Source organism: Thermobia domestica, chromosome 8, assembly GCF_964235325.1.
Source record: "Thermobia domestica chromosome 8, izTheDome1.hap1.1, whole genome shotgun sequence".
NCBI lineage: Eukaryota > Metazoa > Arthropoda > Insecta > Zygentoma > Lepismatidae > Thermobia > Thermobia domestica.
Window position 1 is genome coordinate 87,127,130 of NC_137461.1, and position 15,940 is coordinate 87,143,069.

The 15,940-nt window shown below is 34.6% G+C and overlaps 1 protein-coding gene across 2 annotated transcripts in view; it reads left to right on the forward strand.

The window, feature by feature from the left end:
• Positions 1-951: 951 nt before the first annotated feature.
• Positions 952-15,940, forward strand: part of LOC145693024 (peroxisomal sarcosine oxidase-like) — a 49,482-nt gene continuing 34,493 nt past the window's right edge. Inside the window, exon 1 of one of the 2 annotated variants that reach the window (XM_081768689.1) lies at positions 952-1,184. In XM_081768689.1, coding sequence (XP_081624815.1) covers positions 1,080-1,184 — 105 coding nt within the window. In that variant the 5' untranslated portion in view covers positions 952-1,079. Of the gene's footprint in view, positions 1,185-1,727; positions 1,881-15,940 lie in introns of those variants that run through there. The other variant, XM_081768691.1, reaches the window with a different exon arrangement.

Consider the following 15,940-nt stretch of genomic DNA (forward strand, 5'->3'; position numbering starts at 1 on the left):
TTGAGAGTATTTTCTCACATTTTTTGTACTTCTATTATAAATGGTGCCAAAATTTCCGTTTGCTTCGTTTCTTGGTGCCAAAATTACCGTGTCAAAACTACTGGTGCCAAAATTTCCGCCTTTCAGAGCGTATACCTGCCAAAAACTCTACCATTACATCACTGGTAGTAACAATAGACTGGGAGCAGATTATTGCTCTAATACTGTATGTACTGACATAAAAAAAAATTCTCTTATCGGCTCATCTTCTTGGAATAACACGCCAAGTGTGCTTTGTGATGGACAAACACTATGTGTGTAGATTTTCTCAGGGTTCTCCAGTTTCCTCTTACTTCTTTCATTCATTTCTCATCACCGACTCCTTTAGCCTAGCTGGCATAATCGTGGGACGTAAAACTTAAAGATTTCATTTCGGTTTTTTTTTTTTTTTTTTTTTTTTTTGGTTGGAACACGAAAAGATGCATATTTCCCTTTGTGGACGGGGCGCGCTTCCCTCTGTATCCGCTACTGGCTTTTCCTCCCCTTGATGAAATCACATATACACTTCGATCAGTTTTCATTTTAATATTTCATTAATACAGTTTCGAAGTGTATTGTATAGTTTTCATAAGTTTCTCATTAACTTTATCTAATGATGCAAGGTATGGACAGTATCTCTCAATTCACAAAGTTTTTCTTGTAAATAAAAATTACTTATTTATTTCGGAAATTTTCAGGTAAATTAAAACCCTGCACTCTATGTGGTAGGCCTTACTGTGCACTTAAATATCATCTTGGCCAGTGCAAGAGGATTCATGTCGTTAATCGGAAACTTAAGCCTCCTCTAAAAGACCTGCCGATGCTACTGCATGGTAGGCTATATCAAAATTGAGATATTTTAAAATAAGGACTCTACTGAATAATAGAATAAAATCTAATTTGGCAACACTGTCAAGGGGAAAATAAAATGACAAACTGCTAAACAGATATGACGTGACTATTATGTAACATCATTTATCTAATCTGTAGATCAAGAAATATGCCTGACATTGAACCGAATCAAGCACAACTGTGCAAGCTTAGTTTTCTCCTTCGTGATAATGGAGAAACACTACGAGTTTATTGTAGTAGGAGCAGGAATAGAAGGATCGTGGACAGCTTATAACCTCGCTAAACAAGGAAAAAAAGTTCTTCTTTTAGAACAGGTAAAGCTTCGTTTTACTTCTCAGAAATTCTGAACAATTTTAAGAAGTTCGGCAACTTACTAACGTTAGAATGAAACCAGAAGTAGCAATTCACATAAACATGCAGTTACTAATACTATATATATATATATATATATATATATATATATATATATATATATATATATATATATATATATATATATAATATAGTGGACTACCGGTTCACGAAGAAAGCTCAAGAACGTATACCGGTACACATGCTTGTATCGACAATCTCACGCGCTGAGTAACAAAGTCAACTCCAGCGAATGGCGGCCCCGAAATACAAAATTCTGGAGAAATAAACAGAATTAGACGAAATGTCAGCATGAGAAAAACAACTTCGATTTTATCTCTAAATAATTACTCCACACTGATGACCACTATTGTCTTTTCTAAATTCTGGACTATATGAGCGCGTATTGATGCAATATTAGGTGAACAGGCAATAGAGCATAATATGGCAGTGTTTCAAACCCACTGTCTTGTTAACTAACCTAGGACGTGCATGCTGCAGTAATTGAGGGAAATTTAGAAGTGTAGGTTAGAAACAGAAGACAGGAGTTGCATCTGAACCAAATGTTAAATAGGGCAAAATTTTGGATGCTATCCAATATTATGGGAGCATAAATTTGTAAAATCGACGAAAACATATATTACACAACAGGATAACAGGTAATGCAATAGGTAATAGAATTGTACAAGTAATTAAAAAAACAGGATCTTAGTATGCTCCTTACTCGTAGTAGTCCACCCGTAGTAGTAAGAAAGACATGATGAATGGACGTGTTATGGGGATACAGTACAAAGATGATCATAGAAGTGTTGCTAAGCCGTGCCATACGCAGTGTATGTGTTTGTGTGTGACATAAAGCGTTTGGTCACTATTCTCGTGTGTGTATACGCACCTTCGTTGACGCGCTTGTTCCGTATTGATACATTCCTTTGCTATTGCTCAGCCCTATGCAATGTTCCTGTACTGATTCGGTTATATAGCATTCGTGCTTTCTAGTGCCACCTATCACAAGTTGGTTTGTGTTTATGTACTGCAGTTTTTATCCCATATATGTGCACAATAGAGATGCAAGGGCTCGGAAAAAACCTCGGTTTTTTCTGCTTCGCTTTTTTGCTTGGGAAATTTTGGGCTTTTTTCAAAATTCTGCTTTAAATTGATAAACCAAATTTTGTTTTGCTTCTCTATAACACAAAAAGTCATTTAATTAGTGGTTGATGCCGATAATAATATAAAACCTCGAAAATAAACCATGAATTTCGAAAAGATATTTCACACAGTTTTACTTCTCAACATATTTACATTATGAATTCCAAAGGATTAACCAATGTATATAATAATATTTTTTTTAACCTTCTACATACAAAAGTAAGCAGGGTTGGCAAGAGCCATGGTTGTTTTTCAAAATGCCAAAAACCCGTTTTTTGAGGGGAGTTTAAACTAGGCTTTTTTGGTTTAAACCAGGTTTTTTTGAGTTTAGATATTTTGCTTTATGTATTTATATTACATATTGACAGAAATAAGTTTGTTTCGCCTTGGTGTAATTATGCAACAACGGGGTTATACTGGAAGAGGTCACATAAGCTTAAAGAAGTCCGGTCAGTAAATTTCTTAAATTGGGAAACTCCCGCCCTAGCCATTGGGAAAATCCCGTCATTACTCTAAATGTAAAACAATAAGGGAAAAATCCTGTTATTGCTTTGCATGTAAAATTTAAAGGTCAACGTATCATAATCAGTACGCTAAAACTGAGGTTTTAAATTACAAATTTAGTACGTACATACCATTGAAAGTCCAATCCAAGCTAATGTTGGAAGCTCCGTAGGCAATCGATAAATTTTGCCAATTTCTATCAGTGTATTTAAGCAACCTTGGCTTCTTTATAAAACAACAGACATTCAAGCATGCAGAAATATACAATTTTGGTTTCGTTTCGTATGTTCAGGCTTAACATCCATACGTAATACCGAGGTTATCAAGGAGAAGACTTTCGCTTAAAGTTACATCCGAACCGCTATTTTGTTTACGCATGAAAAAGGGGTTGTGGTTCGACCGAAAATTGGACATGGGACACCTTGATTAAAAGGTGAAAAGGAAATAAAACTAATGCAGATGGTTTGATGTGTGGAAACGTCACCATGAAGTTTACACGATTCGCATTTTTCGTTCTTTTTATTTTATATATTTATTTTTTTTAAAACCAGTTGTCTATTTAAAAAAAACAGCTGGTGTAAACCAGCCAACCCTAAAAGTAAATACTTCTTTTAAAAAATACACAAATAACTAGCAAAATTCTATGTAGTATTTTTCAAAATATTCCATACCCTCTTTTTGGAACAAAATAAAATTAAAATAAAACATAAGAAAAATACTTAGTTTTATATGATACACTTAAAGGCTGCACATCTACTGTGTATTTCAGATGTAAAGCATCACGGGCAATAGCCAATGGTGCGCGATATTCCGCGCGGTGTTGCCGGATCATGGACTCCCCTTTCCCTTCTCGCTCTTCCTCCAGTTGAGGTTATGACACATACATTTGCAACATTATTCGCAATGTAAATATACTATTCCAGCAAACTCAAGAATTTTGACTGTGCATCCTAGAAGTATATATAGCAATTAAATTACTTACCTATTAACTTTTCCAGTGGATTTGCTAAACACTCGTCTTCAACACTACTTTCACTATGTCAGTTAATATTTCGTCATTGTCTGAATCTGAGTCTTGTAAATTTATTATCATGGGCTAAAAAAAAATGTAAACACAAAAAATAATTCTTCGAGACTGATTTCGTAGCACTTTATTTTTTATTTTTATTTATTTTTTTAAGAAGGCTCAGCACTTGTACTCGGTTTGCTTAAAGACATTGTCAACTATAATTTTGGAGAAGAAACGAACTACAACGAAAAAAAGTAACCCAGACACTGATGAATTCTGTTTATGCTAGAAGAGAACTTACGTTCCAACACAACTAACACCTTTGTTTCCTTCTCAGTTTCATAACAAATAACTTCCTTGGCCTTGGTCTAAGTCACACAAAAACAATCCGTCTGATTCCTTAATGATCGAGTTTGTTTTGGGTTACGATAATTTACGAGACCATTCAGACGCCTGGTGCTTTTGAATCCCTGCTGGAGGAGGAAAGAGGGAATAAGTGGTCGCATATATGTAAGGTAGTGAAACGTGAAGAAAAAAAAATCATACTGCGTTTTTTCTGTCGAGTAAGGAAAAATTTATCCCTAAGTAAATTTCAAAACAATATTACGAACTTCCCATACTTTGTTCTTACGATGTTAGGCATATTATATATATATAAATGAATCAGATTCCAAAGGCGTTTAGCCACGGGGGAAGAGGGGGCCCTGTCTTTCCAAACTATTTCCAACTCCAAAATGAGGTTCGTGGTATGTGTTTAATAAACTTATTTAATAGTTAATGCAAATGAGGGACGTTTATAATAAAATATGAAATTTAAAAAAAAAATCAAACATCATCAATGCGGTTTCTGTACCTAATTAAAACAACTAAAATTAACCATATGCTTTATATTCTCATTTCCCTAACTGAGAGCACACCGTATGAACTCTATTAGATTATTGCATAATAATATCTGAGTTGATATTTTTTCGAGTTTTTTTTTTCTTTACTGTTTTAACCCATATAAATACAAAGTCAGATAAACAGACTGCTATAAACAGCATTTGTTTTCTTATGAATAGGTTATTGATTCATCTACAATCCGGTTTTCAACTCAGTACTGTCAACATCCGTCTTTTGATAAGGTAGCATCGTGAAAATATAACATGTGTATAGTATGTATGGTGAGTTAAAATGCTTTCATATTCTGAAAGAGATCATTTGTTCTCTTTTAAATGTGTAAAAAGCTTTCCTCCCCCTGAAAGTAATGTTCCCCTAGAACAACCTGCTGGTTACACCCATGATTATTCTGTAATAAAAGTTGAGTTCTATTTCCAAATTGAAGAAAAATCCACTGGAAATTAGACGCGGGACTCATCGCTCGTTTTACTAATTGTTTTATATGGAAACCTTTAAAAGCGTGTATCATAACAACCAGTTGACATAAAAAGATGTAGTTTTCACGTATGTGTTCGTAATTCTTTTCTCTACTTCGTAAAGTGAGCAGTTGATGTGCTAATACAATATTTCTAATAAGCGCCTCTGGTATTGTCAAGATTCGCAGTAGCGCGAGAAGTCAGCGTGCGGACTGCTTGTTGCGAATTGTCAACACCGCTCAAAGCCAATTGGACGCCGCGTGAAGCCAACTCAAGGCCATGCCGCTTATCATCTGAAATCTGTTATAGAGCTTTTGGTTTTGTATATTCTTGAAATTCTACAATTTTATATAACCACCATCACGGTTTACTCAGTCCTCAAGGTTTCTGAATTTTTAACAAGAGGGATTCAACATATGAAGGGTGTGAGACAAGAACATGGTAACCCACAATTTCTCTATTTTAAGAAATTAGAGATTTTCTGCTGCACAATCCATTTTGAAAGTCGGAAAGCTGATTTTTTACATAAGATTAGTACATGAAGGATTAAAAGAAGCGGAATGCGTTGCTGTCTATCTGGTTCTGCATAGCTCACCAATTGAAAATTTGTTGGTTACCATGTTCTTGGCTCACACCCTTCATATCATTACGGAACTCTCGTTCCCCCCACCCCCACCACAAAAAAAAAAAAAAAAAAAAAGACAACGGAATACATTTAAGTTAAGATAAATACAACTGCACAACAAACGTGACTGAGTGGAGCTTTTGCGCTTCTATCGGGAAGTCCGGGATTCAACTCAGCATTCGACCATTCTGACAATTTCTTCATTCCATCTGTGAAGTAGAAATAGTGCGTGTACTGTGAGTTGACCAACTTCCTTTCTTATTGTTTTTAAATCGTTATTACTAATTACCAGCAGTGACTGTTCTGCGAAGGTTAGGGGGGCGGTCTTTCGGACTGAAGCCTGTTCTCCAAAATTACGGAATGTCTAAAACAAACGAAATATATATTAGTCATGCCTTTACTCATAAACTTTAAGCTCCCGTCAAATAAAAATTAAGAATGTTTAGAAAAACTAAACATTAGTAAGAAAAAAACTCCCAAAATACTTTTCTAAATCCTCAACTATTTCTCAATATAAAATGATCTTCAAGGTTGTATCCGGAAGATTATTGATAATATATAAACGAAACGAAATATTAGTTACGCTTGTACTCATAAACTTCAAGCTCCTCCCAAATTAAATTAAGACATTTTAGAAAACGAAACAATCAGAGAAACACCTCCCAAATTACTTTTCTAAATCCGCTACTGATTACTTGTATAAATTAGTATTCAAGGTTGTATCCGGAAAATTATTGCTAAATCGTTGCACAGCTACAGTATAACAGAAATGTGGAAGTACGGTTTGACGGATATATAGAGAAACGTAAGTTTAACTTTTGCGCTAGAAGCTAGAGTACTAAGCTCTTGGAAATGAAACACGGATGACAAACTGAAATGATCCCAAGAAGAAAAAAATGTCGATAACTCAAAAGTTAAAATAAAGTTAAATAGCCTCTAAAATTGCCCTCAAATCCTACATTCTTCATGTTAGCTTTAATTCGTAAAACACGTGCTCCATCCATCTTGATGGTGGATTTTAGAGCGAAATATGGCATTTAAGTCATGGAATTCTTATCTAACTATAGAATACTATATATAGAATACCTACTATAAGAAAGGTATTTAGATAGAAAAATCATGAAAATGAAAAAAGCCAAAATTTCCAAAATTCTCGTTTTTTTTTCCTAAAAAGCCGGCTTTTTATGTGAAAAAAACCATCGATTCACCGGCTTTTTTGCATCTCTAGTGCACAAGCTGTAGTTATACTCAATCCTCCTAAAGTATAATTTTCACCCATTATACTATACGAGTACAATAGTTACAATACAATAGACACAACTCTTTGCACTGTTCATAGTAAAAAAAAAATGCCAAAAACAAGAAAGTAGATTTGTAAAAGTTTGTGGAAAAAAAACCGTGGTTACAAACCTTTCGTAAAAATTACAACTAGACCTTCAAAATATGCATGATAAAACCGACTGACACTGCTGTAAAACCAAAACTAGAATCTGCTGCAAGAGCTACAAGGTATACGGGAGGAAGACTGCCGCGCATTAGCGGTTCAGCGAATTCAACAATTTTGGACATGCTGTTTCGTAAAATTTACAAATGGTTTGTAATCCAGGGTTAATCCAAAAATATTAGTGATAGCAGTGAGAAACCTAAACATATTAAAGTGTAAATACATTAAATTATAGCTAAACAGAAAGTATATTCGTAATCACAGAAAAAACACTTTAAAATGTTTTTAAAAAATAGAGTATAATGTTCCTGTGGCTAGAACGGATTAATTGTATTTAGATTAATTTCAACAGGAAACGTAATAATGTTCGTAAACAGCATGATGGAACAGATCAAGTTCGTGAACCATGGGTCAACTGTAGTATACTGCTGCTTGTGAAAATTGCACTTCCAAGAAAGATGTGTGTGAGTGGAATGAAATTTATTAGATTCGTCACATAACTTTACAGAGGAGCCCTCACTGCTGTCTAGTGGCTAGCGCGTGTGCGTTTTGTATGTGGGGTCCAAGGTTCGGTTCCAGCGGGAGAGCATTGAACGCATCACAGTAGTTCGGATTCCATCCTAATCTAAGTGAACGTCTCATGTAGCCTCGGTACCGAAAAGAAACGCTAAACTTAATAAATAAACAAACAATAAATATGCAGAGAACTATTTCAGAATTGTAGAGCACATCTAACCTTGATATATCAGAATAGTGTGAAGTCTCTACATTCTGTAGTCAAAGTCCCTATATCGTCGTCAAGATCACGAAAGGGCGTAACTCAGTTTTAGTACTTTTTCAGTAGACCACGAGAAAGTTTTTGCGGTGATTCAAAAGTTTCTCATTAATTGTTTGTCACACTTTTTTCGTCCAAACGACACATGGACATAGATATTTGGCTTGGAGACATAAGAAGTGATTCTCCAAGTATTACAATATACGTTGTGATTATAACTATGCCACTCTTGGAAAAAATGGCAGTTATTTGAGATACGCCCTTTTGTAATGCAAAATCAGTTCACGTATTATCAAGTTACGCCTAAGTAATGCACGGAGTTTCCATAGAATACATTTACTTACGAGACAGTATATACCTAATTTTGTATGATAGCGTAAGAATACACTAATATTGATGTAATTATCTAACTTTGCTTACAGAAATCAACACCAACGTTTGTTTTAGATTTTTGTATTTTGAATTTAATCTGTTACACCAATGATTTAGTACTGTGCAGGTTGCATAGAAGCTAGGGAGTGTTTTAGATTTTAAACGGGATAATCATCGTTAGTCACAATTACCCGTGAGGATCTTAACGGAATGACTCCATTAACAAACTGGGCCGAGACAATCCCTTTAACTGTTCATTTCAAAAAAAAAAAAAGTCAAAGACTTCACTTAGAAACTAATATGTGTCTATCCAAATATCAACGTTTCAGAATCCTGCGGTACTTCCACAAAAATTTTTATAGAGGCAGTTTGGCTACGGGCATATAATTTGAAGTACAGTTACCTCTATAAAAATTGTTGCGGAAGTACCGCAGGATTCTGAAACATAGATATTTGGATAGGGCACATACTAGTTCCAACGTGAAGTCTTGACTCGACTACAGTAGGTCCCATAGTTTTGGAGCTCCGCAAGTTAATGGTCCATGGAAGTTAATTTTTCCATGTTTTCGCCAGCCTATAACTCCGAAAGGACGCATTTGTGCACCCAGGTTGGTCTGTACTTTTTTCGTATCTTGGTGTCAGGAATCACCTCCCAAACGTTGTAAGTGTTGTTTTGAAACATCCTGTATATACTACTTTTCAATATAGTATAATTTGGTTAGTGGACTAACAATTAAGTCTAATCTATTTCTTGTATTTTTCAGGAATCTTAATCCTGTAATCTTCTACGTTGCATATTATTATGTGATCCAACCGATGGATGTTCAAATCTCTGTATATGCAATATTGCCAAATTAAGCACTTGCCAATTTATTTTTTATTTTATTATTATTTTTTTTTAATTTTATTTATTTTGTATGGCATAGACAAAATGTATAATAAAGAACGAATTTTACAGTCTTAAATTTTGTTTCGATTAATGTAGTGGCAATGATCGTATTCCAGACCCTTCAGGGTTTCCTTTCTCGTTTTTTTTTTCTTTCTTTTTTTTTTCTATATAATAAGCTTCAAATACGTTTCTTTTAATATTGGAAGTGGCCTGATGTAACACTCCGTAATTTCAACCTGGTACACACATTATTTATAATCTGGAAAAGAATACTGTAGGGGTAAGACCCGCTAGCACATCTAGAGAGAGTAGCAGAAGGCACCATTTTCCTGTATTGTGGTTTGGATAGGGATGGTCATGTTAATAATATTATTAATGTAAAAATTTACAAATTAAGAGTTTGAACATAAATTGACAGCAACGTTTAATTTAACAACATTGTACATAGAGATTTGAACATCCATTCCTTGAAAGACATAATAATATGCAACATAGAAGATTACAGGATAAAATTCCTAAAAAATACAAGGAACAGGTTTAACTTAGTTATTACTGCACTACATTAGTAGTAGTGCAAATTATACTATATAAAAATGTATATAAATAGCTACAAAAATTATGTGAAGATCTGCATAGAAAGAAGGCCCTGAAGAAAAGTGCCTGCGGAAAGCACTTGAAATACATTAAGAATTTCAAATAGTATTAATTAAGAAGAAATAGTAATAACCAGAACACATCAAAACAAAGAAAAAGAAAACACATAAAACATAAGTACGGAGAAAATATGCTAGTAAATACCATGGCCAAAAACTACGTTAAAAAAATTCATGTTAGGTGAATCGTACTTCGGCATTTAATAAAGCAGTTATGCCGCACAACACATAGTTCACTTTTGTTTGCACGACAAAAGCGGCGATGGTATTCAGATTTTCACAAAGTTTTGTTGTCTATGCGTTAAGATTCATAATACAAGACAACATCGAAAGTCAGAGATCGAGAGAAAAATTTTATTAAAACTCAGCTGTCACCTCCTACTGTTGACTTATTTCAGGAAGTCATGCTGTTTTGCTGGTCAACAACGATCCATTTCTTCTGAGGAGGAGCGTTAAATTCCATTTGTCACTGGTGATCCACATGCCTTGATAACAGCAAGGAATGCGACATGTATTTCCGGTAGAAAGTTGAACAAAACTTAAGCAGCAACCACAAAATGGAAAACATGGCCAATGCTAACAATAAATGTCATTTATTTACGATATCTTGTAAAAACAGCAAAATATGGGATTTTGCCTAAACTACCTGTCTAGATTTAGATTTTTTAGATTTATTAATCATTCTCTGGACCATGTTACATGTACATTTGTACAAAATGGTATAGCACTCGTCAGTACATAATTTCGTTGAGTTGATTCTAGTTTAGCGTCCCTTTCATCAGCGAGGCTATATAAGACGTGGACCTACTGATTAACGTGGAATCCGAACCACATGAGCTCCCGCCGGGAATCGAACCCGGGTCTCCCACGCCAAAGGCGCGTACGCTAACCGTTAGCCACGAGGGAGTTCCTACATAATTTCGATACAATATTTAAAACAAATACAATGCTCTTATGTTCAACAACTTGTGAAAATAGATAAAGGCAAAACCTTCTACACTCTACATAACAATAATATATATATAGACTTAATTACTATTTTAATTACTGTATATTTGTATTTGCCATCTTAACTACATATAAAACTACATGAACTGACATAAATCTAATATATACAATTGGAATTTAATTACTTTTGGAAGTTTCAAAATTTGTTGTTAAGATATTCATTTACAGTATAAAATGGGTTTTCTAATAGCAGTTTGGGCACTGAGTTCACAAAGAAACTCTTTCCATGACTATTTTTTATGTACCCAGATAGTTTATTATACAACTTTACACCCATATAGATGTGTGATTTTCCGTATGCAGATGTTCTATGATACGCAGTGGATAAGTTATCTTTCCTACGTGCAAGGTAGTTGTGAGTATCACCATCTCTTTTAATATTATCTAAATGATCCCAGGTAATTTTCAGAAGTTCAAATATGTATAAAGAAGGAACTGTCATCATATTCAATGATTCAAATAGTTTCTTTCAGCTGATGCGTTTCGGTGATTTAGTAAGGATTCTTAAGACACATTTTTGTTGTTTAAAAATATTCTGAAGCTTCGGCGAAGATCCCCAGAACGCAATTCCGTATTTAATATGAGAAAAGAATATGGCATAGTAAAGGAAAGAATTGATTGCAGATTAAGTATTGGGACTAGAGTTCGTATTATGTATGATCTGTCAGGAAAGTAAATGTACACCTATTTTTCGAGTCTGGCATTCCTGCGCTCCATCCGTGGAGAGTATGAGAATTAAATCAATCAAATGTTTACTGAGGGGCAAAAAGAAAAGCTTAATCTGAATAAGACATTGTAGAGGGGCACAAGCTGTGAATACGAATAGTGCATAATGTAAATAAAGGACACACCGAAAGAGAAAGCCAGAAACAGCTGTTAAACTTACAAAAAAAGAGTAAAAATTGTCGAAGTGGGAACATAAAACACAAATAAAACAAATACGCCGACAACTAAATGATCACCATTCCATGATCTTGGTGTAGTGGTTAAGGTGCTGGTTTACAAATACAAAGGTCGCCAGTTCGAATCTTAAGCGAGGACATTTTAAAAATTTTTGTTAATAATACATACAACTCATGAGAGATGGTAAAAGAGGTCGTATTTAGTTTTTCGTAGCAATTATTATTGGTAATGTTTAGTACTGATAATACTTTTTGTCTTTGCGTATTGCTTTTATTCTTTTCTTCATTTCGAAAGAGAAGAATATCCGAACAGATTCCACCAAAATTCCTCATATTTTGAATGTAAACGCCATTTGCAATTAGTGAAGAATAAAAATTGAACGTTCCGATGTAGCTGCAAAAAGTAAAAAGAAAAACATGGAAGTGGACCATACTCATGGTTATTAAAAATACAATTTCTACATGCCTTACACCTCCCGACCACGTTTCTACGTTAGCAAGTAAGAGGTTTGTGTTTAGGTTAGGTTGGTCAATACGTTTTGCAAAGGGGCCCGGTTTAGCTCTCTCCCTCTGTGTGTCTATTTATCTATCTATTTGTATATATATATATAACGCTATTTGTGAATGCCATAACCACCCTAATTTTCAGCGGATTGAGACGAAACTTGGCACAAACATTAATTGTTGAAATATCTTGATGAGTTCGTTAACCAGAATAATCAGATGAAAATGTTCAAAATGGTGGCCCTTTAAACTCTTAAAAAGTTCCAAGGGAACCAAATTTCGCCCATAAATAGGTATTCAGAAAGTTTGAATAAATTTTCCTCTTTTACTGAAATATTTGTGTGCAAAAACTTATTGAAATATTGGACTCGATTAATCGCCTAAAGAAGGTTCACGCCCTTTCGCTACGGTCAGGGTTTTTTTTTTTTTTTTTTTTTTTTTGCAGGAGGAGGTTATTTTCCTATCGGAACAAGATGATTGTTAGTGATGATATGAAATTACACATTGAAAGTGAAGTAACTTGTGAAACGTGTTATTTGATTTGCTTTTTAGTAACACATTGCATTGCAAATAAAGGTAGGCAACATTAGTGGTAAGTAAAATAATAATAATAATAATAATAATAATAATAATAATAATAATAATAATAATAACAATAATAATAATAATAATAATAGGTTTTGTTTGTGGCAAGGTAATATCTTAATCAATTCTTCTTCAAACGTAATGATTGTAACGCCATATCTCCCTTACAAACAAAATATTAGCAATTTATATCGAGAGAACGAGAAACTGTAGAGCGATGGGAGCAACGTTGGACAGTATGCACTCATAGTACTCAGAAAAGTAAGCGATTTCAATGCAAAAGGAACGAAGAGTCATTGTCATGGGTACTCATGGAGCCACGGCAGAGCCCTCTATAGGCAAAGTGTCAATAACTTATATCGAGAGGTGATAGTGGGATGGGACCAACTTTGGACACCGTGGACCCATAAAGCGCATCGAAAAAAATAAGGGGGGGGGCGCCAGCCAGCCTTACTTATTTCCACATAATAATATAAAATTATGTTGTCGAAATACACACACGAGTTAGCTACTAATATTTCATATTATTATTATTATTATTATTATTATTATCGACAGCGTCTTTTCCTTACGTGTGCGTGTTTGATATGAAGCCAAAGAGAAGATCCATCATTCGTAGAAAGAATAATAGTCAGTTACTTTAACTGTGAACGACAGCGAAAAATACGAAAAGAGTGGACTACCTGTAGCGTAAAGAAGCAATATTTTCTCTCAAATGGATAAAAAATCAAGCCAAGATTGATTCGAACTCGCATGGACGGCGCGAAAAGGCAGTGCTTTGTCCACTTTTTTTTTTAACTGACTCACTGAACGTGTTTCAGTAACTTACTTATTGCTAATTTTACTTGCTTCGCTCGTTTAACTTGCTTTTTCGAATAACTTATAACGACAGGGACACGAACACAGAAACATCGAGAACAGCTAAAAATCATAAATGCTCTCCCGCCGGGAATCGAACCCGGAACTCCATACACCAAAGGCGCACGTGCTAGCGACTAGACCAGCGGGAAAGGCACCACTCTCTCCCTGTGTCGTTAGGGATTACGACCACTGTCTTGCCAGCTATCACTTCTGTGGGTTGCATTCTATGATCACATGTTTCTTCTCTGCTGGAAGAGTAAAACCTACATTATATGTAATACATGAGGTATTTAGACCGACATGCTCTTCATATAATGTAATAAAAGGGTCATGCTGGGAATAAGAAAAAGAACATTCCTTGGACAAAACGGAAACTATTAGCATCAGAAATATTTATCTACGAGGCATGCGCAGTAGTATATTTCAGAATAGTTACTGTTTTGTTCAGTAAACGAAGAAAGGGGTATAAAAAAGCAAATATGTCGCGTCAATGAGATCGACCAGATTTGACAGGGGCGGAAGCAGATGTATAGTAATACAACAACTTCGCTCATTTGATACGAGCCGAGCCGGTTGATATCACTACCCGAGTTGGTCTTCTGCTTGGGCTCAAGAATTCGACCGTGCAGGTCTCAGCCTTAATTTTAAGAACTACAGTATATACTTATATTGGTGATTACGACATTTGAGGCTGTCTCGTAATAATAATAAAAAAAACTCTTGTCTTCTCGTTATCTAGACGAGACGAGATACACTAAAATTGCCCCACGAAATGCACCAAAATTACGAGAGGAGACGCACCCTTGCCGTGAGCAAAACTAAAAGTATCCCACATTACTGCCTACATTTCTCATGGCTTTTGCTTTCCAGTCTGATCAGGTCAATATTTCAAAACGAGCTGAACGAGCGAGAGAGCCATTATAAAACTTGACTCAACTCGAAACTCGACCTCGAAAACAGCGCCTTGGCTTGGAACTCAACTCAAGAAAAATACCTTTGACTCGACTCGGATTGAAGTCGAGTCGAGTCGAATTTTGGCTCGACTCCTGCTTATGCCTATTCGTATTTGTATTTTGTTTCCACTTCAACAATTTCTACTCTTTTTTTTCTTCGTTTACCTATTGTTTCTGGATTTCTCTTTCGGTGTCGTCCTTTATTAACACCATGCACTATTGTTATTCCCAGCTTGTGACCCGCTTCAATGTCTTATTCAGTTTAGGCTTTTCTCCTTACATTGACTTGACATGTGATTGATTTAATTCTCACTTTCCGCGCACGACCGATGAAAATGTTTTATTATTATTATTATTATTATTATTATTATTATTATTATTATTATTATTATTATTATTATTATTATTATTATTATTATACTATTGAACTTGCACGGCGAAATTACTGTATAATACGATATCATTTCAGTAATTTTATTCCATTGTATGTTATTTAATTTATTAATGGGCACTAAATTGTCTCCAGATCAACGAATAAATTAACTACGGCATGCACTTTGGTGGAAATATCATTACATGAACATGTTTGGAACGAACCAATAATCTTATTGTAATGATATTTCCACCAAAGTGCATGCCGTAGTTAATTTATTCGTTGATCTGGAGACAATTTAGTGCCCATTAATAAACTAAATAACATACAATGGAGTAAAATTACAGAAATGATATCGTATTATACAGTAATTTCGCCGTGCAAGTTCAATAGTATAATAATAATAATAATAATAATAATAATAATAATAATAATAATAATAATAATAATAATAATAATAATAATAATAGTAATAATAATAAAACATTTTCATCGGTCGTGCGCGGAAAGTGAGAATTAAATCAATCACATGTGAAGTCAATGTAAGGAGAAAAGCCTAAACTGAATAAGACATTGAAGCGGGTCACAAGCTGGGAATAAGAATAGTGCACGGTGTAAATAAAGGACGACACCGAAAGAGAAATCCAGAAACAGCAGGTAAAAGGAGAAAAAAGAGTAGACATTGTTGAAGTGGAAACATAAAATACAAACACGAATAGGAATGAGCACAAGTCGAGCCAAAATTCAATTCAACTCGAGTA